The 26,145-nt window shown below is 43.0% G+C and overlaps 2 protein-coding genes across 2 annotated transcripts in view; one reads left to right on the top strand and one right to left on the bottom strand.

Annotated features, from left to right (window-relative positions):
- dhrs11a (dehydrogenase/reductase (SDR family) member 11a) overlaps nucleotides 1-15,801 on the top strand; it is a 27,786-nt gene extending 11,985 nt beyond the window's left edge. The window contains exons 2-7 of the mRNA XM_012855485.3: nucleotides 11,856-12,065; nucleotides 13,195-13,289; nucleotides 14,321-14,450; nucleotides 14,596-14,688; nucleotides 14,771-14,836; nucleotides 14,927-15,801. Coding sequence (XP_012710939.3) covers nucleotides 11,856-12,065; nucleotides 13,195-13,289; nucleotides 14,321-14,450; nucleotides 14,596-14,688; nucleotides 14,771-14,836; nucleotides 14,927-14,968 — 636 coding nt within the window. The 3' untranslated portion in view covers nucleotides 14,969-15,801. The remainder of the gene's footprint in view (nucleotides 1-11,855; nucleotides 12,066-13,194; nucleotides 13,290-14,320; nucleotides 14,451-14,595; nucleotides 14,689-14,770; nucleotides 14,837-14,926) is intronic.
- si:ch211-283g2.1 (sodium- and chloride-dependent GABA transporter ine) lies at nucleotides 15,658-26,145 on the bottom strand. The gene is made up of 13 exons (XM_012855480.3): nucleotides 24,971-26,145; nucleotides 24,521-24,655; nucleotides 24,220-24,424; nucleotides 20,811-20,943; nucleotides 20,585-20,719; nucleotides 20,392-20,495; nucleotides 20,158-20,282; nucleotides 19,793-19,905; nucleotides 18,373-18,513; nucleotides 18,192-18,291; nucleotides 18,010-18,110; nucleotides 17,749-17,916; nucleotides 15,658-16,642 (listed from the first exon to the last, which is right to left on the bottom strand). The coding sequence occupies exons 1-13, from the start codon at nucleotides 25,146-25,148 to the stop codon at nucleotides 16,493-16,495; spliced, it is 1,788 nt and encodes a 595-aa protein (XP_012710934.2). The 5' UTR covers nucleotides 25,149-26,145; the 3' UTR covers nucleotides 15,658-16,492.

Raw genomic sequence — 26,145 nt, 5'->3', positions numbered from 1 at the left:
AGCTGCCCTTCTGCTTTCACTGTGAATCCTGGGAACTCGTCAGGTTACCTTACGGCGTCTTCAGCTCGTAAGTCTCACCCATGCAGAAAGCTTTTCCACTGACTCCGCGTTTTCCGCTTGAGCTGAAGGCTAACAACAACATATACCTGACCAATAATCCATTTTGTTTCCATGGATTCTGCTCTCAAGGGGACATTTCAGTTGTATCAACACAATTAAAACAAAGATAAAAACAACGAAACCTCACACCTCGATGTGTGGAGATTGCGGATAAAATGTCAAATGAGACCAGTAGAAGTGGTTTGTTTAGATGATATTTTAAAAAGTTGATGGTATCTAGCCTGCTGGGTGACACGGATGACCCCTCCGCTGTCCTCCTGTGCCTTCATATTTCAGGATTTAAGGTTTACTGGCAGGAATTGTTCCTCTCAGAGCCTCCTGCAGTCAGACGTAGAGCACTTCCTGTTCTGTCTGCTGTTGCTCGGTCCTCTCTAGGAGCGACATGCCAACGCTTATGATGTTTCCAGAAACTGCCCTGATGTGTGAGGGGGAGATATATATATATATATATATATATATATATATATATATATATATATATATATATATATATATATATATATATATATATATATATATATATATATATATATATATATATACATGTGTAACAGCGGGAGGGGAGTAAAGTGGGAAATTTTTCTACCTTTTAAAATACAAATGGGAGAGAACGCACGAGTTCATCGAGTGCAGTGTCCACAGAAACGAGGGATGAATGCAAATGCTGTTTTATTCCTCCACTCAACGGGGGCCAAATTGGATTTGTGAACGAGTGTTTGTCTGGTTTTTGGAAGCCTTTTTATGTCTACTAGGAGCTCCCAGGCTGAAAACACCAAAGCCCCTCAGTTGGCCCGCTTGTAAGGCCATCCAATTTGGACTGTGTCAGATCAACTTTGTCTCCACGGGGTCCCACTGGGTCCGTTCTCCTTGTTTTCTCCCACCGCAGCATGCACTGACTCACCGCCGGTATCCAGGCTGCACGGTTGTAGTAACAACGGCCTGAATGAGGCGCACAGACAGCCGATCATCTGAGAGAGCCGTGGAACGGGATTAATGTCAGCCCCTTAGAAGGAAAAGCTTTACCTGGAATCAAGAGCACTTTAAACTTTTTAGATAAATAATGGACAAGCAGTATTTGTCTATGTGTTTTATTAGGATATTATGTGACAGACTAGCACTAATAATTGCATAATTGTGATGTATCCCTTTATGCTCCACTGCTCACATTGTCTGCCTTTGCCTTCAATTGCAAGGCTTTCCTTTGCTAACCTATCTGAACATCCCCCAGCAAAACGTCCTGTTTAAACTACATGTCTTCATGATGACTGGTACTTTAAAAATAAGTCACAGTTTCACAGATCTGTTAGACTTTTGACTTTGCTCCACTGAAGGTGGGGAACTTCTATCTGTAGTTTCTAACAAATAGTGTGATCATTCCCCTTATCTCCATGGCTGATTAGACGGTCTTAAAGGGCGTGTTGTAAACCCACCCTGTTCCACCTTTAGACCCTCTTAGCTTAGTGTTGCGCCCTAGAGAGGAGATAATTGCACAACTGTCCCTTCTACCCTGCTGCCTTTCTGATTACTCTTCCCGGTGTCACCTTTAACCTCTCTGATTGCATCGCTGTTGATAAAACTTGGGACAATTTTAACTGAAGGAAGAAGTTCAGCAGAATTGAAGTTTTTATAAGAAGTGTGACTTTTATACTTCCTATTGTGCTGTTTTGAGCTTCTGCAGCTTCTGTCTGTTCCCATCTAGAAGCGAAAGCAACCTGGAAACCACACTTGTTTTAGCAGTGCCCGTATTCACAAAGATTCTCAGGGTCTTCTTAGGGAGCTCCTATCTTAGCTGAAAAATTCCTACTGAGGACCTTTAGCTTTAGAGTGATTTAGATTGCGGCTGAGCGCGACTCCGACAAAGGGGATGGCGGAAATATTGATCTTAGTAAAGAGGTGTGGTTGACCCTGTTGCTAGGTGCGCAATGCCTTTTAAGAGCTGTGATTGGTTGATGGTGCAAGAAAAAAACAAAATGGCACAAATGCGCTCCTAGTAATCAAAGGAGAAAAATTAACAGGTTAAACTGGATTAAGAATGATGATGACACTTAAATTAAATAATTGTCACACAGCAATTAAGTGTTTATGTTTACTCGTCATAGTGGTCATTTTCCTACTTCATCTATTAATGCAAACTCTGCTGTTAGCATTTTACTGAGGTTTCCTGCTTGTATAAAGCGGTTGGATTTGTCAAAAAGACAGACATTAAATGGAGAAAAAAGGTGAAGAAAACTGAGAGGAGGTTCTCCTCTGCCTGCACAGCTCTGGGAGGGTTTAACAGGTTAATTGGTCCCTGGATTTCAGCACAAATAGGCGGACTCTGAAGCTGAGGTCAATGCACCTTTTTCTTAACCTGACGAGCCAGATAAATCTCGTTCCTCTTAGCTCCACCTAGCTTCACTCACATCCATCTGGGACCTCTTCCATAGAGAGTGATTTCTTCAACCAATTTTATTGTCAAGCCAATCAGGACGCAGGGCTGGAGTTTCATAGATGTGACGTAGTGGAGAAGCGACCGTGACGTGAGACTGTTTTGATTTAGACAGCAATGGCGGCTCGCATCGAGGAAGCAAGCGTTAACATTGATGCTGCTATTTCTTCCGTGTTGTCCAATCTACCTAATATTATTTCATTAAAAGAACATCAGAGAACGGCTCTGAAGGCTTTTGTTGGTGGAAACCATGTTTTCGCCCTTCTCCCGACCGGATTTGGCAAGAGCTTGATCTACCAAATGGCTCCTCTGGTAGTTAAGGAAATGGGACTAGTGCAGCACCCCATCGTTATCATTGTGTCCCCGCTGATTGCTCTCATAGAGGATCAAAACGGAGTTCTGTAAGTTGTACGTCTATACTTTTTTGGTTGGCTTCTTTGTTAAAAATAAGTCTGCTGTGCACAAGGTTGCCTTTTATCCGCACATTTTCATGGCACAGACGACATTGATCATTTACCGACATTGCGCTGATTCCACTGTTGCTATATCCAAGATGTTGGCTGTTCTGTTTTGTTTTTTTCCTGCGTCGCTCTCATCAGCGTCACAGGTTGGCTTCGGTGTGAGTGGTTGAAATAGCACATCGATAAAGATGACAGACAAGTGGCTTATCCAATCATATGCAAGGATTTTTTGATAAGGCCCAGCCTTCTGAAACGCCATTCCTATGGATCAGTTCCAGATGGATGAGTGGAGCTAGGCGGAGCAAAATTCATTTGGCTAGGGTCAGGTTACATTTTTCTCAGTGCGTCTTGGAGCTTTTTACACACCAGCCTGGAAAGTGAGAAGCTCTTTGTGCAGCAATCAAAAGTTAGGAAGGAGAAGGCATTACAGCAGAAACCTCTAGATGACCATTTAGGCTACTGACATCATCATGTACAATACAGCAAATACTTTCTCACCTCTTTTGTCTTGTCTAGAGTGCATTTATGCATAGATTTTTCTGCCTCTTTTTACATTCTTCTAAAATGTTTATTATTGAGAGCATTTTCTGTAAATAAAATTCCTCTGTGCTATATTCTTTGTATATTTCTTCAGTTTGTATTCATGATTATTTAGAGTTCAGCAATAATTCAATATCAATATATATTGTGATATAACATTTCTAATACTTCAATATAAATCATGATCTATGATTGCAGCATTCTGGGTTTTATGTAATTTTATGTGCAAATATTTTAAAGCAAATGTTTTATAAACATGGTAAAATAATTGAAATATGTTTGTACAGGCATCTGCTGTGGGCAGTCTTTGTAGTCTTTCTGAGGCTTTTATTTTGTTTATATCAATATCGTAACTATATCGTATCGACAGACATTAAGAAATATGTCATGATATAAGTTTTAGCCATATTGTCCAGCCCTATGATTTTTCAATATTTGTCCTATTATTTATTTATCCTCAATAAAATTACATTACTACAGCCAGACCTTAAACTCGTCTGGCCACAGAAACTAAATCAATTTAGGCCCGCTCAAAGTCCTCCTCACTACTCCTAACATCACTTTAGGAGCTCTCTTAAGGCATTGTGAATAACGTTTTATCTCACAAAAGTCTTAAAAAGCCAAGAAAAATCTCAGAATTCAGGAAATTTGTCTTTGTGAATATGGCCGCTGGTCTTTATGCTCTTCGCTTCTTTGTGTTTTGTCTTTTCTCGCACTCTCCTTGTGGTTCACGTTCTGATGCCAGTGCCCCCCCAACCCAACCCCCCCCCCCCCCTTTGTCCCTTCCTCTGTAATGAGGATGAAAATATAATCTGACAGCATAATTGTTTTATGTGCCACATTTTCTTAAGAGGTGCAATTTGGCTAAAGAAAGGGAAAAATTACTGGCTATGGGTGTAGCTGTGGGGTTAAATTATATTTTTCTTGCTATTTTAGTCATTTTTGGACATCCACCACTCTTTCAGGGAGTGAGAGGAGACACTGTGTCTGATTACACAATCCCTCATTTGTTCAAGAGAGCTACTCAGCCAGCCTGAGTCAAATCTAATTCCTCAGCTTTCTCTGCCCGTCGCTGGTGCCTTGTGGTATCGATCTGTCCCCCCCCCCCCCCCAAAGCTCTCTGCCCTCAGCACTTTGGAAGCTCTACTTTAATCTCTCTTCACTTCTTAGGTGAGGTGTTTTGCTCGTCCGTCAACACCTGTCCGCCCTGGTAAGGCCAATAACTGATGGGCATGATGCAGGACAATAATGGACAATAATAATGTGTTTCACCCTGCAGGGGTTACAGGCCAGGATTTCAGGTACAGCGCCGTGCTAAAAGCGTCCAGCAGCATACCCCTTACATTTTACCACGTGTTATTGTGTTAGAGCCAAAAGCTTCAGCGTATTTCACTGGCCTTTGATCTTATCGGCAAATCAACACTTTATTGCGAAGTTACGCGCAGTTTTCAAACTTATTTCCCAAAAGGTTTTCATATATTTGTATTCAGTCCCATTTACTGCGAGGCCCTTAAATAAGAGACAACGGAGTCCGTGAAATTAGTACACGGGAGTCCACTTGTGGGGCTCGAAAGGGGACATGATTCTCCAATGCGTTGTGGGATGTGTTCGCCAATTTCTGGGGCAACGGCTGATTCGGATGCCGTGCTGTGAGAGATAGAGACGCAGAGCTTAAAAAATGGACCGTACTAAAGAGAACGGCAGTGGACTGTACCAAGACGAGCTAGACCCCGTACTGAAGGTTCATTGTTTCGAAAAAGCTCTAGGACCGGTTTGATCGATCCATTTGAGCTTGATAACTGGACATAGGACATGACCTGCCGCAGCCACCCACCCTGTCACATCAGGTCTCCTTGACTTTTACTTTGGTTGCTAGCCTCAGCAGGCTGGGCTAGTGCTAGCAATCTGCTAAAAGCTCTGTGTAAAACAGCACAAGCTTTGATTCAAACTTTCCAGTCTGAAAATGCTGAGAACACACACATGTATCGGGATATGGCGTCTTTGGTCGTCTCTTTGTTAGCTATGACATCTGAGCTCCTTGGCTTTGATTCCACATTAGAAAACCAAATAATCTCAACCTGTCGTTTTTTTCCCCCCGTAGCGATCGTGTCAAGGAGTGTAACAGCTAACTACACAGCACGTTTGCACCATGTTTTTACATTTAGGACAGATATTGGTCACGCACTTAAAAAATCTGATGTTTCTGGAAGATTGAAGCAGCGTTGAGGGAACACCATGAGACGTCCGATTTAAAGCTTGTCACAAGCCGTGTGGAGGTTGGAGTAAATGTTCTGGCCTACATGCAGGAAAGTAGCTCTGCACATCACTCTTAGCACACCATCTGCACTAAAAATCGGAGGCGGTAGCATAATGGTGTAGGCAGGGTCCGAAATTAACACTAGCCAGTCGCTAAATGCGAGTAAATTTCCCGTTTGGCGAGTGAATTTCAGAGGGCTAGCTGCCACATGGCGAGTAAATGTTTGTACTAAATAAATTACAAAACCCATGTGGGCTACGGATTACCCGTTCACAGCTCTGTCCATCCAGAGCTCAATCTAAACTGCGCCTTCTGCGGAGCAGGAGGCAAGGGGGCAGAGCGGCTCGCAGATGAAGCCTTTATTCAGAACCAGTCATGGCTCCACGCTGGATCATAAAACAGTTCTGCTAACCAGATGCATTCTAAAACGCCAATTAGTCTGTTTTTAAGTTTCGTTCTTATTTATTCTGCATTTGCTTTACTACGTGTGCTGTGTCTCTGTGCTTCACCTCTCTTACTGCCCCCCCCCCCCCCCCCCCCCCGCCCCGCCCTCTCGGAGCCAGGTGCTTTTATCAGCGGCCAGCCTTCAAAACGTGAATCACTACGTTTAATGTCCTTCCACTCGTACCAAAATGTCCCAATTGAAATCAATAGTGGAGTCAGTAGCTGTATTTCCTGCTCTTTTGTTTTTAACGACACAGAACCAGCGATGCTTCGGTGGGCGCGGTTCCTTGCGCTTGAATTCAGGTGCTCAAAATTACGTTACATATAATTTAGGTGCGCACTTTTAAGGGTCATTTTAAGGAACTTGTAACATCAGGGGCTTTAGCTCAGACCCATTTTTTCTTCTCTACCCTCTAAAGGAGCCCTTTACTTTACAGTCTTCATTTATGCATTTTCCCCACTGTTTATCCAGCAGCTGGATCAGCGTAAAGACGCAGCGCGAACCACAGCGTGCTTTAAGTGTGGCAGCTGAGGGAAAAATGTTGGACGGTATAGGCTTGATGAAACTCTGCCTCATTCACTAATGAGACCAACATGGATAGAATAATGATAATATGTAGTGTTTTCTTATTGCCTGAATGTGAATCTGATAATTCATATTGTGCCTTTTATAATAAACTTGAAAATATTTTCCTACCAAAGGTAGGAAACAAAGATTTCTCTTCCAGGGTCCAGTCAGCCACACCCCCAGCCACGCCCCCCCCCCCCCCCCCTCCACCACCACCACCACCACCAAATTAACATAATCTCACTCTTAATTTTTTGTAAATATTGAGAGGTCTGGTGAGGGTTAATATTTTGGCCGGTAAAAATATGCCTGGCCGGTATGATTCATGCGGGGAATATCTCAAATGATATGGACACTACAATAGGAAAGTAGGAGAGGAAGGGAAGAACAAGAAGAAAAAAAACAAAAGGTGAAAGAAAGAGGAGATAAATGGAAGAGAATGATAAAACAATTATTGAAAAAACATGTACTCTGTTTAATTGAAAATATACAGTTCCTATATTGTCCACAAGGGGCGCTGTGTTTTAATTAGCAGATTAAGCTTCAGGTGTGGAAAAATTTAAATAATTTCTTAATTTTTATCTGTTTGATGTATTTTGTCATGCAGGACAGTGTTTTTAGGGTCCAAAAAATGTGAATAAATGTTTTTAAACATTGTATAATCACTGTGATCAGTTCTTATGCATAATGCACAAGTAAATGTTTAACTGAGTAAAAGTATTGTTGAAATTGCACATACTTTTCTTAAAAACGCTGAGGTTATTCATAATATATTGTGTAAAAGTGAAATTAATTTAATATAAAAATCAACAACAAGTCCACATTTATTAGTTCTATTTAATCTTGCAATGAGTTTACTCGTGTGGCCCTCTTGAGATCAGATTAAGCTGTATGCGGCCCCTCAACCAAAATGAGTTTGACACCCCTGGTTTAGATGAAAGTATATTCGTGTGCTGTAATGGCGTGGTCAAAGAGCAGAGCTAAATAGAATTGAGAATCTGTGGCATAAACTCACCCTTCCCATCCAGTCTGACTGGCTTGGGCTGTTTTCCAAAAAGAACGTAAAGATTTCAGACTCTAGATCTGCAAAGCTGCTGGAGACATAACTCAAAAAGACTTAAAAAGCTGTAATTGAAAGTGAAGAAGGTTTGACAAACGACACACAGAGGGCCAAAATACGCAACACCATTCAGATTTACAAATGTGACCCGATGTGAGAAAACCACAGCATTTTTTTTACACCCATTCCTTTCTGGTGTCTTGTAGGATAACTAAAACGTCATGTGATAAAGTTCAGCCACATTGTGCCATAGGAATCAAGCGTTTGTTGCTGTTCTAATCTCCGGGCCCGGTTCCATATCTGTGGGCCGTGCGAGGCCCGGGACTGACCACAGCAGAACATTGCCAGAACATACCCACGTGCGATCCACGCAGAGATTCACAGCCTGGGACTTCCTGTGGTTGGACTGTGATCACAGGCTGTTTGTTCTGCTGCTCCCTCTTCAGCCGTAGTAACACAACTAAATCCTCCTCTCCGACAAAAGTCTGGCCCAGCTTCCCCTTTGCTTCACCCTCCGTTCTCAAATAAAGCTGAGCTTCTCAACCAGGCAGCCCGCTGGCCCAGTCCTGCCTGAGCGCCTATGTAGTAAACGGCTTTGTTCTCAGATATTTAACTTCTAAAGACATTTTTGTAGCCGAACACACCAGCGGTCACACATAACAGAGGATGGAAGAAAGGGAGGAAAGGGCTCGCCCATGTAGGAGATAGACACCACATCATGTTGTTATTTTCAGTGTTTCAGATAATGATTCCTTGCTGGATAATCTGAGTTTAACAGCTTAGAGGAAGAAGAGAAACCGGTGCTCGCTAATGCCGGGCATACACTGTACGAGTTTTTCAGTAGTGGTACTTATATACATCTCAAACTGTACGACGGAACCGCAGGGTTTAAAAGTTCACAGCTCACGTGAATATGAGACTTACTAGAACAAAATGCACTGCTTTGGAAATCCTACGAGTTGCTCCTCCGTAGTTTTACTCCATGTCACACGTACCGCCGCCATGCTTCTCTCCACTCCTACGTTTTCGTTTGAGAAGACGAAGAAGAATCTACTTGTTTGCGTGTGCGCAGTGTGCGAGGTCGGGGGAAATCGGTCGTAACTCCGCTTCAACAGCAGGACGCGCTCACGATCGCTCACAATCACTCACGATCGCTCACGAGGGCCGACTGAATTTCGAACGTGTTTGATTTTCAACCGACCGTCCGATCCCTGATCGGGAGGTGGTCGTGAGAGGCGAATCGCCCTTCGTTACCCCCTGTATACTACACGAAGCAGGACGCACAATCCAGCTGAAACTCGGCCCGATCCAAAAAATTCTGCCACGACTGAAGAATCGGCCCGTATAATGCAAAAACTCATACAGCGTACGCCCGGCATAAGCGATAGAAAGGATGCACACACTATCATGTGTTTTGTTGGAGAAAGAACTGAAATGATCCTTTCATCCTGTACCCGCCCCTGATTTTAACTAAAGGTCGCACAAGTATAGTTTTCACAAAAATAAATGAATGGCAGTTATTAACCATCATAATTGGTAATAATTTCCCCGACAAAGCAGTTGATGTTTAGCAAGCGTATGCCCTGGCACCAAATGTTTAACTACGAGAGATACAGTCACATGTAACCATGCGCTACATGTGAGTCACACCACCTTTATCTTGCTGCTTTCATAAAGTCCCATTCTTGATATTAGACGTTATAAAGTCCAACGCACCCTCGAAGCATTTTCTGTGATTTATTAGCATCGCCAAGACCCGACACTGAGATGCCTATCTTTACAACACGCTCATGTCTGTCTGTGAAAAAATGTTCAACAGCTAACAGACAAGGGTGTGGTTAAGGGGCAGTGCACAGTGAGAATGAACACAAGTCATATAACACAATTATTACCATGACCAAATAAACAGGTGGTTACAAAGGCAAACCACAGTTAATTAAGTTTTATCCCCTTTTAGGAGTTTATTATTATTATTATTATTTGTCCACAGACATCTGTGATAGACTGGCGACCTGTACAGGGAGTACCCCGCCTCTCGCCCATTGAATGCTGGAGATAGGCACCAGCACCCCTCACGACCCAACAAGGGATAGACGTGTTAGAAAATGAATGGATGGATGGATGTCATAGCTACCAAAGATCTACCAAAGCTGTCCCCAACTAGAACTGATCTTGGCAAAATGTCCTTACACTGGCTCCCTGTATGTCAGAGAATAGACTTTAAAATCCTTATTTTAGTCTATAAATCCCTGAATGTATTAGCACCTAAGTACATCACAGATTTGTTATCAGTGTATCAACCCTCCAGACCACTAAGGTCTTCTGGCTCCAGCCTGCTCTGCATACCTAGAACCAGAACTAAACACAGAGAAGCAGCATTTAGTTCCTATGCTCCACTTATCTGGAACAAACTTCCAGAAAACTATAAAAGTGCCGAAAGCCTGAGTTCCTTTAAATCATAGTTTATAAAACTATTTGTTTAGAGTTGCCTTTAAATGTTAATGTTAAAGTTTGTTGTCCAACTTGTCTTATACTGTATCTGACCTGCTGCTACTTTTCCACTGCAATGTCCTTTGTCCCTGTAATGCTTTATTTCCTCAGTTTGGTTTGTGTTCTGTTCATCCACAGCACTTTGAATCTCCTTGTCATTGAAAAGTGTTATAAATAAACTTGCCTTGCCTTGCCTTAGCTACGTTACAAAACCATTGCTCTGGGGATTACCCAGAATCCCTCGTTACTCATACTACTACTGACTGCATGTACAGATAACTCTTCTCATATATCCCCACACACATCACTCCAGTTTAGGACGCTTTTTATGCCTGAATAATTTGTATTTATGTTTAGAGCCCAAATCAGGAAAGCATTTATTTTGTAACAGAAAATTAAAATGTAAAAAAGAAAAAAAGAAAACTGTCCCTTATAAAGCCTAAACAAATGTCGATCATGGTCCCTGTAAAGCAGCGGTGTCGAGCTCCAGTCCTGGAGGGATGCGTCCTGCAACTTTCAGACGTGTCCCTGGTCCAACACCTTTGAGTCAAATGGCTGAATTGGCGCCTCAGTCTGCAGCCAAGTTCTCCAGAGTTCTGCTAAGGAGCTGATTATTTGGTCCTGGCGCACATGTAAAGGTTTCAGGACTGGAGTTTGACACCCCTGCTGTGAAAGGGTTCAAAGAAAGTCTGACTCCCTTGGGTGGTGATTTGAGGGCTGGCTCGAAACTAATCCTTCTGGGTTTTAAAACAAAAGTGGCAAAACATTAAATGAAGAGAATAATATATTTAGAACAAGGTTGTGTGGTAGTGCTTCACAGTGCATGCAATGAACGCTCTGAATCACAGCGTGGAAAAATTAAATCCCTGCGCTGGAAGATTAGTTTTGCCTTAGATCATTTCTTTCAGTGGGATAAATGTTTGCACAGGCAGTCTGGTGAAGTGCGGCGCATCACTTCTGTGGGCCAGCAGCTCCGCCCTCATCACCGACGCTGCCTCCTGTGGAACTGGCTCCCAGTGCAGGACATCAGGTGACTGAGATCCCGCGCCTCGCCCCAGGATCTGTCAGGTGTTATCCTGGGCTGCAGTGGCGGTGACCTGAATGGAGAGCGGCCTGCCTGACCCCGTCACTGCACAGCGGCTCTTATATCTGGAGTCACTGGTTTTAACATTTAAAGACAGTGGCATTTCACCCAGCCTGCTCGGCCCTGATGAGGATACCTGTTAGTATGACCGTGGGTCATAAATGTTTTTTATCTTAAGCTATTAAAAAAAAATAAAAATAAAAAAAAGTGTGGCGCTCGGGTGATGTGACGTCGATTTTATCTCTCTCTGTTTTCTCGGCGCCCGATAGGGTGGGGCTTTTTTTTTTTTTTTTTTTGTGCTGCCGTAAGTTAATCATCTCTAGCTTTCACCTCCCTGCTGTCTCATTCTGTCGTCATGTCCCGAATGGCCGAACTCACCAAATTCCACCTTTGTGCGTTTCAGAAACTGGCCGCCGAATGTCAGAGTGCGGGCTACAGTGGCACGCTGATCCCTTACAAATGTGACCTGTCCAACGAAGAGGAGATCCTGTCCATGTTCTCCGCCATCAAAACGCTTCACAAGGGGGTGGACGTTTGCATCAACAATGCCGGGCTGGCTCACAATGAACCCCTGCTGTCGGGAAGGACAGAGGGCTGGAGGAACATGATTGATGTAAGTGAACGTTAAAAAAGCGCAGAATAAAAAGTAAGAGGGCAGAGCCACAGTGGAACGAAAGAGCTGGACCTCCTCCTCGTGTTTTGCGTTGAGTTTCCGGCGTCTTCGTAAACAGACGGGCAGAGGGAGGAGCTGGAATGCCGGGCCAACATGAATGGAAGGGGTTGTGCATGCGGACGTTGTGCTGTTAAAGGAACAGGAGCTGAAGCCTCATTGTGTTGGACACCCACAAGCCCCCCCCCCCCCCACGCACACAGAGGCAGCTCGACTGGCTCTGCCGCAGCAGATGAAAGCCGGCACTATTTCTCCGGGGCCTCGAGTGACTTTCCATTTTGATTCATTCAGCTCTCGTCCGCCAAAGACCCCCTCCCGCTGTAATTCTCTGTCTCCGTGGTCCAGCATTCGTGACGCTCTCCCATCTGTTGTCATGGCAGCCCGCACAAACGTGTACAGGGGTGTATTTTTAGCCTGTGTGTTTAATCTGTACGCTGACCTTGTTTGGTCACCTCCCTCTATGTTGCGCCCACGCTGGCGATACACTGATCTGTCAATTTCACCATGAGACAAGAGCTTAGAGGACGGGAGCTGGACGGGCACAGCGGGTTCACGGGGTTTAGCGCTCTGGGAAGGTGAACACGAATACCCCCGCAGACGTTACAGGGCCTGGCTGATGTCTTCCAGCCATGTGGCAACTATGCGTTTTATGTTATAGACCAACATAAGGTGGCATGTAACTTCTTTCTTTTATCAATATAAAAATATGAAAAGTTAATTTGGGAAAAAAATGCCCATTTCTCAAAGATAGTCGTAAGAAGTCAAATCGAATGTTTTCCCTAGGAGCGCTTCAGACCTGTACAAAAGACGCTTTGTTCAAACCACACCAAATTTGACCCATTTGGTCTACATGTGGGTGAAGACTAACACTGCACGTGAACGTTAAAACGCCACCCCCTCAATTAAATATGGAGCATTTTGTATTAAAAAAGAAAACCCCAGCCTGACTTCTAGTCCAGCCCTTTGGTTGCGTATAATCGGGACACCTGATTGGTGAACGTATGCTTTACGTTAAAGCTTCACAGGGGAGTTTAAAATAAGCAGCTACAGAATGTGTTCCCTTTGTCTGCAGGTGAACGTCTTAGCCTTGTCCATCTGCACCCGCGAGGCCTACCAATCAATGAAAGAGAGGAACGTGGACGACGGCCACATCATCAATATCAACAGGTGAGCTGCTCCAGCTCCCTGGAAATCAATCTAAGAACAAAGAGGCAGTTTGTTCAAGGTGGTTTTAATGCAATGGTAAAGTCGGGCACAGAAAGCAAGGGCGGCACAGATATTAATCAAAAATTGTACCACATATACAGATTTGTTCTGTTTTTACCTTTTTGTTGCACTTTCAAATTTGCTTAACCAAATCTTGAAGTCAGACAAAGATGGTCTGAGACAATCTACAATTCACTTTTCAAATGATTTAATTTAATAACTGGGACATTACACGCAAAATCCACTTTTTTAGCCCCTAAATACATTTTGTTGTGCAGAAAAGTTTAAATTAGTTTCTCCATGTGTTGCATTGATCTCTTTATATTCTGTTCTATTTTTAAATCTGTTCAGTTTTCTCTGTTATAGCTAACACGCTAATAACAGCTAGCGTGTTAGCTTATTTACAGCGGGAGGCTTTCTCCTAGGCGGGAACTTTAATGTCGCTCTCAAGCTTCGAGGCAAATAAAATACGCCTAGCCTGGCGGGGGGGGGGCAATAACCCTAGTCACCCGCCAGGCATATAATACACTGCAGTATTTATTGCAGAGCTGCTAAACAAGGTCATAGACTTTCAGCTTAGCTCATGAATCCACCATTATTTTTTGTTTGTTTTGTATGTTTGCCGCAATTTTGTAATCTGAGCTGAAGGATGCCGACGCTACAAGTGGATAAGTCAAAATGTTCAGTTGTGTGGTTGTGTACTAACCTTCACAATTCAGTACACCGTCCCCCCCCAGCGTACTAGAGAAATGGCTGATGGGTGAAGAGTCGAACGCTCTGCTACCTGGAAGGGGGCGGGGTGTGCTTTGGGTTCAGAGACGGCACCAATTCTTGTACCTTTATGATGTTTGGGCCTCTTTCACTGTATTTGCCTTGATATTTCAGCTGCCATGTGAAGCACTGAACTCATCTAAGCTTTCGAAACATATTAGCTGTTTGAGATCCTAAACTCAAGATCCTATCACTCTCATGTTTCTCCCGACCTGTTCCAGCATGGGCGGGCACCGACTCGTGCCGAGCGCCGACGAGCATTTCTACTGTGCCACCAAATTTGCCGTGACTGCTCTGACTGAGGGGATACGGCAAGAGCTCCGGGAGGAAAAGACTCACATAAGAGCCACGGTGAGTGAGCTGCCATCACGACACCACTAGAGGGTGCCGTTGTTAGTGGCGAATGAGATCTCACAGCTCGCTCAGGGTGTCTGCCGCCGGGGCAGGAGAGGAGGTCAGGAATGGGAAGTGAACCTTGCCTCATCTGTCCCTGCAGTGTATATCTCCTGGTATAGTCGAGACTGAGTTTGCCTTCCGACATCACAACAACGATGCAGAGAAAGCAGCTGCAGTCTACGAGAGTATAAAGGTAAGCCTTTTTCCATTTGGTTAACAGTTAGATCTAGTAATGTGATGTACTGTTGGAACCGGGATGCTTCTCTATCTTTTAGTGTTTGAAGGCAGAGGATGTAGCCAGCGCAGTCACGTTTGTCCTTAGTGCCCCGCCTCACGTTCAGGTACGTTCCGCCGCCATCTGTTCTTCTCTTGTTCTCGAAGTGGTAAAGTTCCCTGTTCACCCGTCCGCTGTTTCCCTTTACCCCCATCAGATCGGAGATGTGCAGATGAGACCAGTGGAACAGGTATCATAGCAGTGACACTGGAAGGCAGCCACCATGACTCCTTAGCGGCCTCTGCTGGCCATGTGGGTTAGGAGGGAGGGAGGGGGATGTGTGTGGGAGGGGGTCTACAGGAGCTTAACCAAGAAGAGCTGGAGCCTTAAAGAGGCTGTGCAAGGAATAGCATGCATGGACTCTGTAAACCACTACAACAAATAAAATACTACTGAACAGCAACGTTGGCAGCTGCTGGTCTCGGTCTTGAACTGAACCGACTTTGAAGCGAAGTAGGAACAAATTGGGACGGAGTTGCTGCTGCGCCGTGTGGTCGTCTGCACGGCTGCCACCTCAGAGGGAATATGTTGTTGATTGCACATTTTTGTTTTGTTCGTTTCTTTTGTTTTTGTAGGTCACGTGACATATCTTTTTGGAATTTAATTGAAATAATAAGAATAATAATTGCTGTTTCTAGGAGAACCTTCTTTTTTTTTTTAATAAGTATGCTGACTTCTAATTCCAGATATAGCTGTGGTCTTACACAAACTAATCCTAGACAAAGCTGTGTCACACCTACTGTGAGTAACCAGGAACAGTCTGTACATCCCACTCCATTATTAACTCATCTCACAAACGCATTCAGTTGTCCGTGATTGGATCTGATGACTTCTTACAGATGTTCAGGGTACATTTAGGGAGACGTCTTTTTTTTATGTCACAGGTTGTTTTTTATTACAGTCCACCTAATTGCCTGTGTAGCATCTGTTCTGCACTGTGGAGTTCAGAAACGGAAGCTAGCCGTATACACGTATCCTTCTATTGGAAATTTCTCATGTACTGAATAAACAAAATAAATACTATTCCCCTCATGTTCTTCGTGCTTTTTCTAACGTGTGCTTTTTAAATCGTCTTAGGATTGAAACAGAAATGCACCAACTGCACTTTGGTCACAGGTTTTGTTTTTATTATTATTATATCTTACATGACAGCATGACCAAGTAGTTTTATCTGCAGTTCCCTGTTGTAGTTGACCTAATAAATGAGTCAGCAGTAATAAGATCATGGCAGTTCCACCTTGGACTGTGACTGTTAAACAGCGCTATTATCTTGTTTTACTAGAAAAACATGCTGCTTGCCTGATCGCATGTGTTGAACTGATTTGACCAAAAGATGGCTCTCTCGTGCAACGTAAAGTCAATAAATAAGGCCAGTGAAGTGGGTCTGTGTTGGTAAAATACAGTAAACAGAAGCAATTCTAAAACCTCTCTATTCCTTTAAAACAGAGTAAACAAATGTTGTACGCTTCATACAATTTACAATTTCCAAAAGTACATTGCCCAGGTTACAATAACTTGATCTTTTCATTTCTCTGCAAGGCAGATATGCATAAAACAGGTTCCCCTAATCGTGTATAATTTTATTTATTTATTTTTTATAAAACACATCTGTGAAGTTTCCTGAGCAGATTGTGCAAGATTCAAAGACTGGGATTCTTTAAAGATTAGCTGGAGCTTAACACTTTGCCTCAGATGGTGCCAGAGCATTACGAGCAAAAAGGTGTCAGAAGTTTGTCTCAAACTGAGATTTTTCAGGTAGGCTGGTGTTGGAGCTGATGACTGATATGGACGGTTCTCCAGTTCCTCCACCCCTCTCCTTATAGAGACCTTCAGTCTCATTCAGGGCGTATGGTGTGATGGACAGCTTCAGTTTCTGGAAAACATGTACAGCAATAATATTACCTTGCTTTTATGTTATGACACATACACCCTGGTAATGTATGTGTGAGTAAGATATGTAGAAACACCTTAAAATATACATCACTAGCATAATCCCATGCAGAAAATAAAAACTGGTGTTACATTTGAGTAAACGTATTTAAATGTATTTTAATCTAGTGTGCTAAATTATTGGTAGCCCTGTAAATTCTCTCTGAATAAGTGTAAATGTAGCATTTTCCTTTACACTTGTACTTCCTTTTAGATATAAAGTAATCCCGGACTCTGTTTCTCGTCAAGGTCACACAGAAACAAATTTATTTCTGGCCCTGCCAAGTAATTTGGAAAACAACCCATGTTTATTTACCTCCAGGCACTGAGGAGGAAGCCGGTAAAGCTCACTTAGAGAACCAGAGCACAGAGCGCCATCCTGGAGTTACTATATCTCCATGACGACCATTAGATGCTCTCTAAATGCAAACTGGTTGTTTTTTTTTTTGGGGGGGGGGGGATATGCTTTTATATACTACTATCACTAACTAAAACGTGAAGTTTATCACAAAAACAAAAAACAATCTACTGGGAACTTAGATGAGTGGGGGGTGGAGGGTCTGTCATGCTGGGGGCTTGTCTCTTCCATAGGCGAAGAAATGGCTCGCCAGACCCCAAGTCAGTGGTTTTCCATGACCATCTTAGTCCTCAAATCTTACTTTAGAAAAGTGAGCTAAAGAGCAGCGAGCATAAGGGAGGTATCGAGATTCTGGATGATCTTAAAAAAAGATTGTGCCAACAGTATCTCTCTCTATGTAGGCTCCGACCATGTGAAATGTTGCTGTCCTATGGGCAAAAGGTATTTTTTTTTTTTGTTACAAAGCATTAACTGGATTACTAATAATTATCCCACTGGTGATACTGTTAAAAAAAATTCACCTGAATAAATGTATTTTAATTAAAGGTTAGATTTTTCAGATTTGTTTTATGTGTGTATAAGTTTACGTCTGTGCTATCAGATTATTTTATGTTCTTTGGGGGAAAAAAAAATACCAATAAATATGGCTGCCTCTACACGAGGCACTAAATTACAGTGGTGGTGTAAATCACCTTCATGAGCGAGCCAGGTAGCACCCACAAGGTGTGAATGGCACCCAAAGGAATCCAGATGATGGAGGCCAGCGCAATGACCCAGCCAACACCCTGAGCCCAGGGAGGGAAGACATAGTCCCCGTAGCGAGCCGGTCTGAACTGGATGATGGAGAAAATCAGAATGACCTGGCAGGAAGAGTGAAAAGAATCATGAAACTGTCAGGGGAAAGCGATAAAATTTTCTTTATTTTTTTCACAAAAATATGTCTGTAAACCTACAGTGATGAGAACAGGATCAACTACGAGCCAGCACAACCTGAAGAAGATGTTTGGCTTTCTTCCGGTCATCTCCTCCAGGTTGCTTGAAAGTCTCTTTACACCTGAATAGCAAAAGATATTTCATAGAATGTCTCCGTTGTTGGAGGTGAATGAATATCAGCCTGAAACCACCTTTAGCTCACCATAACTCCAACAGACGGCTATAATCTCAAAAAATGCAAGGAACATAATGGACACGATGGCAGTGTAATGGTCCATCAGCTGGAAGACAAAGATTCCTACCTGAAAGCACATAAAACAGTTGCTGATCTGCTCGCTGGTCATCATTCGGTTAGACGCTGTCCGATAAGTCATAAGGTTCACCTGCATGACACATGGGATCCCTAGGAGAAGGGCCACGCCACAGATCGCAAGAACAAACAGTTCCTGCCTCTTGAAAATTCGGATCACACGTTGGTAAAACTGGTCCATGAAACTGGTCACCAACACCTCAACCATCGCAAACTGCCACGAAACAAAGGAGAGGTTGGGCCTTAATTCTTGTCTGGGGTTGCCATGTGGAGCATCACTCGAAATGCCCTGCATTTTGTCACGTTGCATCCACAAACTTTAATGCGTTTTGTTGGGACAAATTAAGATAACGTGTGCGGTGAAAGGAGACCAAAATCTAACATTTTGGCCCTGCATCAATCTGAACATAACATCAAATCATTCGTCTTTTCACCCAGGATGGTGGTGGCTGCATCGTGCTGTGGAGATGCTTTTATTCAGCAGGGATAGGGAAGATGGTCAGAGTTGATGGGGTTACTGCATGAAAACCTGCTAGATGGTGCAAATGACTGGAGACTGTGTTCACCTTCCAGCTAGATGTGGTTTGTATTATACTACACTATGATACAGCAGGTAAATGATTACATGTATTTTACATCAATCGCATTGCCCAGAAAGAGCAACAAAATGAGCGATGACTTCAGCTAGGACATCAAATTAACACCTGCTGTACCGGATGGTGTAGTAATGGGTTGGAGGTCTCAAGCCCCCTTATCTCACCTTATCACCATGCATGACGGGTCTCTCACAGAATTAATGGAAAAATCCTCTGAAATCCTTGCATATAAAGTAATATAGCATCCAAGCATGAGGAGTGTTAGGTCTACAGCAAATAAGCATTATGGTGTGAGTAATTAAAGCTTTAACTTGTTGTAATGATTCCACATACAAGATTTGTAAGATAGAAAGACTGAACAAGCTGTCACTTTATAGTCAGAGTCTGTGGAGAAACCAAGGTTATTCTATTGCAAACCACCAAATACGACAGTTGTATGACATAAAAGGGAAATACTGTCACACATTGAGGGTCGGCATTATGCTACTAAGTTGACGACCCTAAACATGTGACCAGAGCTCTGATGATAGAATTCAGGTCAAGGCAGACTCATGTATTGGAAGGGCCCAGATGCAGAACTACATTAAATGTCTGGCAATAGTCAAAGGTTAATTTTTCTCAATGTTTTCCATCTAATTTGATTGAGCTTGTTTTTTGGGGGATTTTTTTTGCAAATAAAGACTTGCAGAAATGTCAGTCATAGAGACCTGCAGTTAAAATTGCAGCGAAAGTTGACTCAGTGGGACTGAATCTCACCTCACTTTTTCAGATTTTCATTGTGCCTAAAAGCGATGGATCATTTTTATTCCCATTTGCGGATGTGAAGTGACAAAATGTGAAAACGTTCTGGGCTTAAGAACACATCTCCGAGGCACTGCAGCGTTCTGGTTTCACTACCTCGCTGTCCAGCCCCAGGCACAGCAGCATGAAGAAGAACAGGACAGCCCAGAGCTGAGACACCGGCATGTTGGCGAAGGCTTGTGGGTAAACAACGAAAACTAATCCTGGACCTGGGAAGATCCAGAAAGAACAATGATTGCCAAGGTTTGAGTTATTGAACAAAAGTGCAATTCTTCTTATTCGTAACATTTTCACCAGGTCTGTCAAACATTTGCTGTGTTACCTTTGTGTTTTAAAGTGGCTCAAATTCCATTTTGTGATCAAAATTAAAGTCATTTCTTCAAAAGAATAAAGACTTAAAGTATGACAGATTCCAACTCCAAACAGTTTAACTGTATAATGCAACAATGCTGATGTCTTACCATCCACTGCCAGCTGGCTGACAGGAATGCCCTGCAGGTAAGACATGTAGCCGAAGGCAGAGAAAATGACGAAGCCTGCCAGGATACTGGTCAGGGAATTGGTGATGGATATGAATAGTGTGTCCCTGTGGAAAGGGAGAACGTGTTCCTTGGTTTGCTTTCTAAGCATAAGCATTCTACTGTTATTTAACTTCAGATGGGACGTCTGGAGAAGGTGATTTTGTGGCTCCTTACTTAAGGACGTTGTTGTTGAAGGAGTTGTAGCTCGACATGGCCAGCAGGGAGCCGAAACCAATCCCGATGGAGTTGAAGATTTGAGCTGCAGCGTTCACCCACACCTGCAAAACAGGCCACGTCATCCGTTGAAGTCCCAGCGACACCATCTGAAGTATTTTCTCTGCAGGGCCTCATGCTTTTTCAGTCTTACCTCCACGGAGCGCAGTTTGTCCCACTCAGGCACGATGAAGAAAGCAATCCCCTCCGATGCGCCTGGAAGCTGCACGTTGTTGATCAGCAGGGCGATGAGGATGACGTATGGGAACAGAGCGGTGAAGTACACCACCTGCAAACAGAGGGTAAAGGATTGTAAAACACCATCTGATGGCAGGTCCATTCCTTTATCCCCAGCTGCAGTCATCTCTAGGTTAGCCCACCTTGCCCGTTGACTTGACTCCTTTAAAGATGCAAAGATATATGAGGATCCAAGCCAGGATGAGGATGAGGAAAAGCTCCCACCGCAGCGTTCCTGTTTCCTCTACCCCGTTTGTCTGGCCGAGCATCTTATATCTTCAGAAGCAGGTAAACAGAAGGGGTTATTAAAACATTGCCATAAATCATTTTCATCCTGTCCTTTCTATATTTTACTGTAGTGTAACATACAACAAGCAGATTAGATTAGACGTGCTACATTGTGTTTTTACGCCTTTCTATGTGTAGTGCTCCCTGTTAGGTGCCCAAAGAAATTCCTTTAATGCTCCCTGAAAGCATTGGTCTAAAATATTTAATCTATAGGTTGGACGCCGCAGAAGAATGCCACAATCACATATGGAAATTCAAAGCTTTAGAAATGAAACATCACCTTGATTTGCACAAATAAGGAAACCCCTACAGTATAGTTAAGACATTTGCACCCACTCATTCAATGCATGATGAGGATTTTGACCAAGAAAAAGCTCTTGCACCAAAATCCACAGGTACAGGGGCAAATGAAATTTGAAGTTGCAAAATAAACCTTCTTTCACTTGTGCTTGGTGGTTGGTTGAAGCCATTAATCATCAAATATTAGTATTCACTCTTTTTAAATCATAATGACAAGAGAAACCACCCAAATGACCCTCATCAGAAGTCTCCATAACCTGGTTCTGGACAATGTTAACATCCAGGGCAGCTTGAAGTCCTCTTTGGAAGTTGTCGATGAGGCAAAACTGCCCCATTCTTCTTGACAAAAAGCTTTCAGTTCCTGTAAAACATTGGTCTGTGCTGCATGAAATGCACATTTAAGATCTCCCTAAAGTGGATGAATGAAACTGAGATCTTGGGACTTAGAGATCCACTCCAGAACCTTCCATTTTTCCTGCTTTACTACCAATGACAGGTCCACTTGGCCTTGTATTTTGGATCACTGCCATGCTGGAGCATTCAAGTAGGTCCCCATGTAGAGCTTTCAGGCTGATGAGTGCAAGTTTTCCTCCTATTTTTTCTAGATAACTTGCTACATTAATCTCACCATCGGTTTTGACCAACCTCCTGTTGCTTTTGTAACTCCCACCTCCCAATAACATCAGTCATTCACCTACATGTTTCACAGTAGGAATGCTCTACTTTCCATCAGATGCCTTGTAGATTCCTCTCCAAATCTAGCATTTACATTTGCTGCCGCTCCGATTACCTTTGCTGCAGATGTTTTGAGGCTAGCCTTTGTGCTCTTTGGCATAGCCGGCAGCTTTGTGGCATATGAGTAGTAACGGCTTTCTTCTGGCCATTCAACAAAAGAGACCATGTTTTCTTCAAGTGCCTCCCCATTGCGCATCTTTAAATGGACCCATCACTTTGTTTCCTAAAAGAGAGCTGAAGTTATGTGTTTTTTCTTTCCCTTTTTTGTCTTTTTTTAATTAAGGAATTTATTGATTTATTGCATGCTGGCAGTTGTGGCTGAAACTTTTGTAGGTCTCTCTCATTTTCCACTCATTGCTCAGGGTTTGGACTCTGCTGATTGACATTTTCACTGCCTTGAATATCTTCTTATATTAGTTTCCTAATTCATAAAGTCCAATAACCTTCTGCTGTAGATCATTTGATAATTAATTTGCTTTCCGTGGTTCTGAATCCAGCCACATCTGTGCAGAAGCGGAGGTAACATGCAGAGGTCTGTCTGTCAGAAGCCTAGAACCTCACTGTCTTTTACTCCCAGGCTAATTACAATCAAACAGATCCCATATGAGGAGGGTTTATAACTCATTCAAACCCTTATGAGTATATTATTAATCAAAAAAGTCCAGGGTATGTAAACTTTTAAACAGTGTTTTTTTTCAGGCGCAAACACAAATGTTTGAAGTTGTTCACCCAACCACAAACGTGTGTGGGGCAAAAAATTAGCGTTAGTAATCAAGTTCTCTGAAGAAAATGGAAGGGTATGTAAACGTATGAGTTCAGCTGATAAGAATTGGAAACTAGGACCTAACTGGGTAGTCCAACCATACATTGATCCCAAACATACATCCAAACTGTTTTATTAATGCAACAAAGCCGCAGGAATAGGGCCGGACGATAATTCAATAATAATTTATATCAATCAACAAACGTGTGGTGCAATAGGAAAAAAAATGGGTCGGTAAAAAGTTTAATAAAAGAACAGTTTTCCATTGCATTCTACCCTATCATGTAGGTTAACACTACAGTCATTACATCCTCCCAACAATACAGAGCCAGAAATGGTTTGTTACTAAACTCCCACCCCTTTAGAAACTTCAGAGAGCATATGTGGGTTTTTTTGGGGTCTTTTTAAGCACTTGCGGTTTGGTAAAAAAGTTGGTTGAATAAAGTTTGAGCTTGAATTCAGTGTTTGTGTGTTCTTTATCTAAAAATAGGTCACTAAGCAACAGCATCAAATGGTCAAGGCTGCACTTAAAATATAGCTATATATAATCCAGCCCTACTCAGGAATAGCCCTCACCTGTACTGTAATTTTTTTGGCCCATAGTTGTAATCTGGTTCTGTGTCTACGGGCGTTGGCGACTGGTTGGACGTGTCTTCAAAATGTCTTGTTTATCTTTTTGAGCAACAAATAAATGTGGCATTTAAAATATCTTAACAACCTCTGAATAGGAACATGGAGTCCAGGTATTAAGCTAACCTGATGTATTTCTTCTTATCTTTTTCAGTGGTATGGTAGTCTTAATCAACAGTTATAAGGCTTTCTGAGTGTTGTTCAAAGGTTTCTTTTGACTTTATTGCTGCTTTACATTTACTGTTCAGTCCTTTTTTCTGATCATGGCAGCAGGTTGTGCAGTGTGGACTTTGTGTTTTCATAACATGTGCAGCCTTGCTTCTGTACAGAGAGCTCCTGGGAGGATTAGGTCAATGAGTAGACAAAAACATTATCAGCTCTGCATATATTGTCTCATTAGTAAGTGAGATACAAAGATTAGTCCCGGAAAACCTCCTCTGCACTTAATTCTGAATAAAAAACCTGAACAGTCTGAAACATGTAAGCATTTTAGATCTGGGCGATTTTGACACTAAAGGCTGAAACTGATCCAACTTTTCTCATACTTCCTTAAAATGTTTTATCTGTTAGCTCCTTATCACTGACCTTCACTTTAACTGATATCCCTCACATGACTTAGATAACTTGTTTTTAATCAACCTTTTATGTGATTTCAAAAACATTTTCCCACTGATTATTTTTTTCTACACACATTTTCTGTGGTTATAACTTGTGCAAGCCTCCTGGAAGCGGTAGGTTATTTAGTAATGCAGCTATAAGCTAATCATTTGCAAGTTTGGGTCATTATGGAGAACGGCGATGCTTTTGCCTGAACTAAGACATAAACTGGGACATACTTGAAGAACTCTTGGCTTGCCGTGGATGAGTAGCTGCTGTTGGTGGCATGGTCCGTGCAATTGGGCGTGTTCCAGGTGTTGTTGCAGCTCTGCCATGGAAGAGGTGCCTGGAAGGAGCTGAAGAGGTAATACAAGGCCCAGGTGATGACGACGTTGTAGTATGTGCACATGATGAAGGAGATAGCCACAGATGCCATGCCCACCCCTGGGGTGAGACAAAACCTACTGTCATATTGTTGTTGTTTTTTTCAGTGTAGACAGTTTTTTTTTATTAACTGGAGGGAAAAACTGGGCAAAGTACCTTTTAAGAGCGGGCAAACAGTGGCCAGAGCATGAACAGGGCCTCTCCTCGTGTACTGGCCCACAGTAAGCTCCATGTAGAGCAGAGGGATTCCCAGTACCACCAACATGAGCAGATAGGGCACCAGAAAGGCACCTGGCAGACAGGAATGGTAAGTCAAAACTTTAACTTTTTTAAAAGTCATCTTTAAAATCACAGTCAGGTGACATTTAACTCTATAAAACATCATATATTCCCTACTACTCTTGGCAGCATTAACTGTTTTAATCAGTCTATCAAACGTTCTTGTACATACCGAGTTCATTTCAGGATCGACTAAAACTAGGTAACCTGACACAGAAACACTCCAGAACAAAGTGTGTTTGATTAAACTTTGCCCCTACGCTTCTGACTTCTAAGGTGTAGAAAAATCGTAGAAAGGGTGTTAGGATTCTGTTAGCTGTTTCTCACCTCCTCCGCTCCTGTAGCAGAGATAAGGGAACCTCCAAACGTTCCCCAGACCCACGGCACAGCCGATTCCAGCCAAGGTGAACTCTATCTGCCTACTCCATGTTGGTCTGCTGGGCTGCTGCTGATCCATGACTTCCTCCTTGCTCATAACGGCTGCTCGTTTGGGCCCGAACTCCATGGAGAGCTTGACAGGGATTTAAGCGGCCCTGGGGTGGTGCAATCTGCCTTTTTTTTATTATCCTTAATGATTAGCCTACCACAAACCACAGAGCAGAGGACAAAGTGGTGGAAGCTGGAAAAAGGAAAAAGTTGTGTTGCTTTCAGGGAGGAGTTGAGACAGGCTCTGGGTGGTTAGGAGGTGCTTCCAGATGACTGGACAACCACAACATCTGCTATCAGGGAGACAGGTAGGGGAGTACTTGACATGTCTTCTGGAAGAAAAGTTGATAAGTAGACTTAGTGGTGGAACAAGGAAGTACAGGAGTATGCTCGGAGAACAAGATCAGTTAAGAGGAAGTGGGACATGGTGATGACATAACAGAGTCACCAGGAGTACGGCAAGATGCAACGTAAAGTGAAGGTAGACCTATAAGGGAAAACAAAGGGCATTTGGTGACTTACATGATAGGTTGGACAGTAAGGAGGGAGAGAGGGATTTATACAGATTGGCGAGGCAGATAAACAGATATGGGAAGGATGTTCAGCAGGTTAGGGTGATTATGGATTTGGGTGGAAATGTACTGAGAGGGGCAGCAGGTGTGATGGGAAGATGGAAGGGGTACTTTGTAGAGATGATGAATGAGGAAAATAAGAGGCAACAAAAAGCAGCCGAAGTGGCCATTGTGGATTAGGAGGTAGCAAAGACTAGTATGGAAGAAGTAAGGAAGGCACTGAAAACGGCGAAGAATGGAAGGGCAGTTGGTCCTGATGGTATAACTGTGGAGGTGTGGACATGTCTAAGAGAGACAGCAGTCAAATTTCTGACTAGAGACTTAGAAAACGAGAAGATGCCCGAGGAATGGAGAAGTGTGCTGGCACCACTTTTCATGAACAAGGAAGATGTGCAGACATGTGGCAACTACAGAAGAATACAGAGGAGTTCAAGGTGGAAGTGGGACTGCATTAACGTTCTGAGCCTCTTCTTGTTTGCTGTGGTGATGGACAGGCCAACAAAT

Source organism: Fundulus heteroclitus, chromosome 11 (genome assembly GCF_011125445.2).
Source record: "Fundulus heteroclitus isolate FHET01 chromosome 11, MU-UCD_Fhet_4.1, whole genome shotgun sequence".
Classification (NCBI taxonomy): domain Eukaryota; kingdom Metazoa; phylum Chordata; class Actinopteri; order Cyprinodontiformes; family Fundulidae; genus Fundulus; species Fundulus heteroclitus.
The sequence above is the reverse complement of the archived record's forward strand: the minus strand, read 5'-3'. Positions and strand labels throughout refer to the sequence as shown.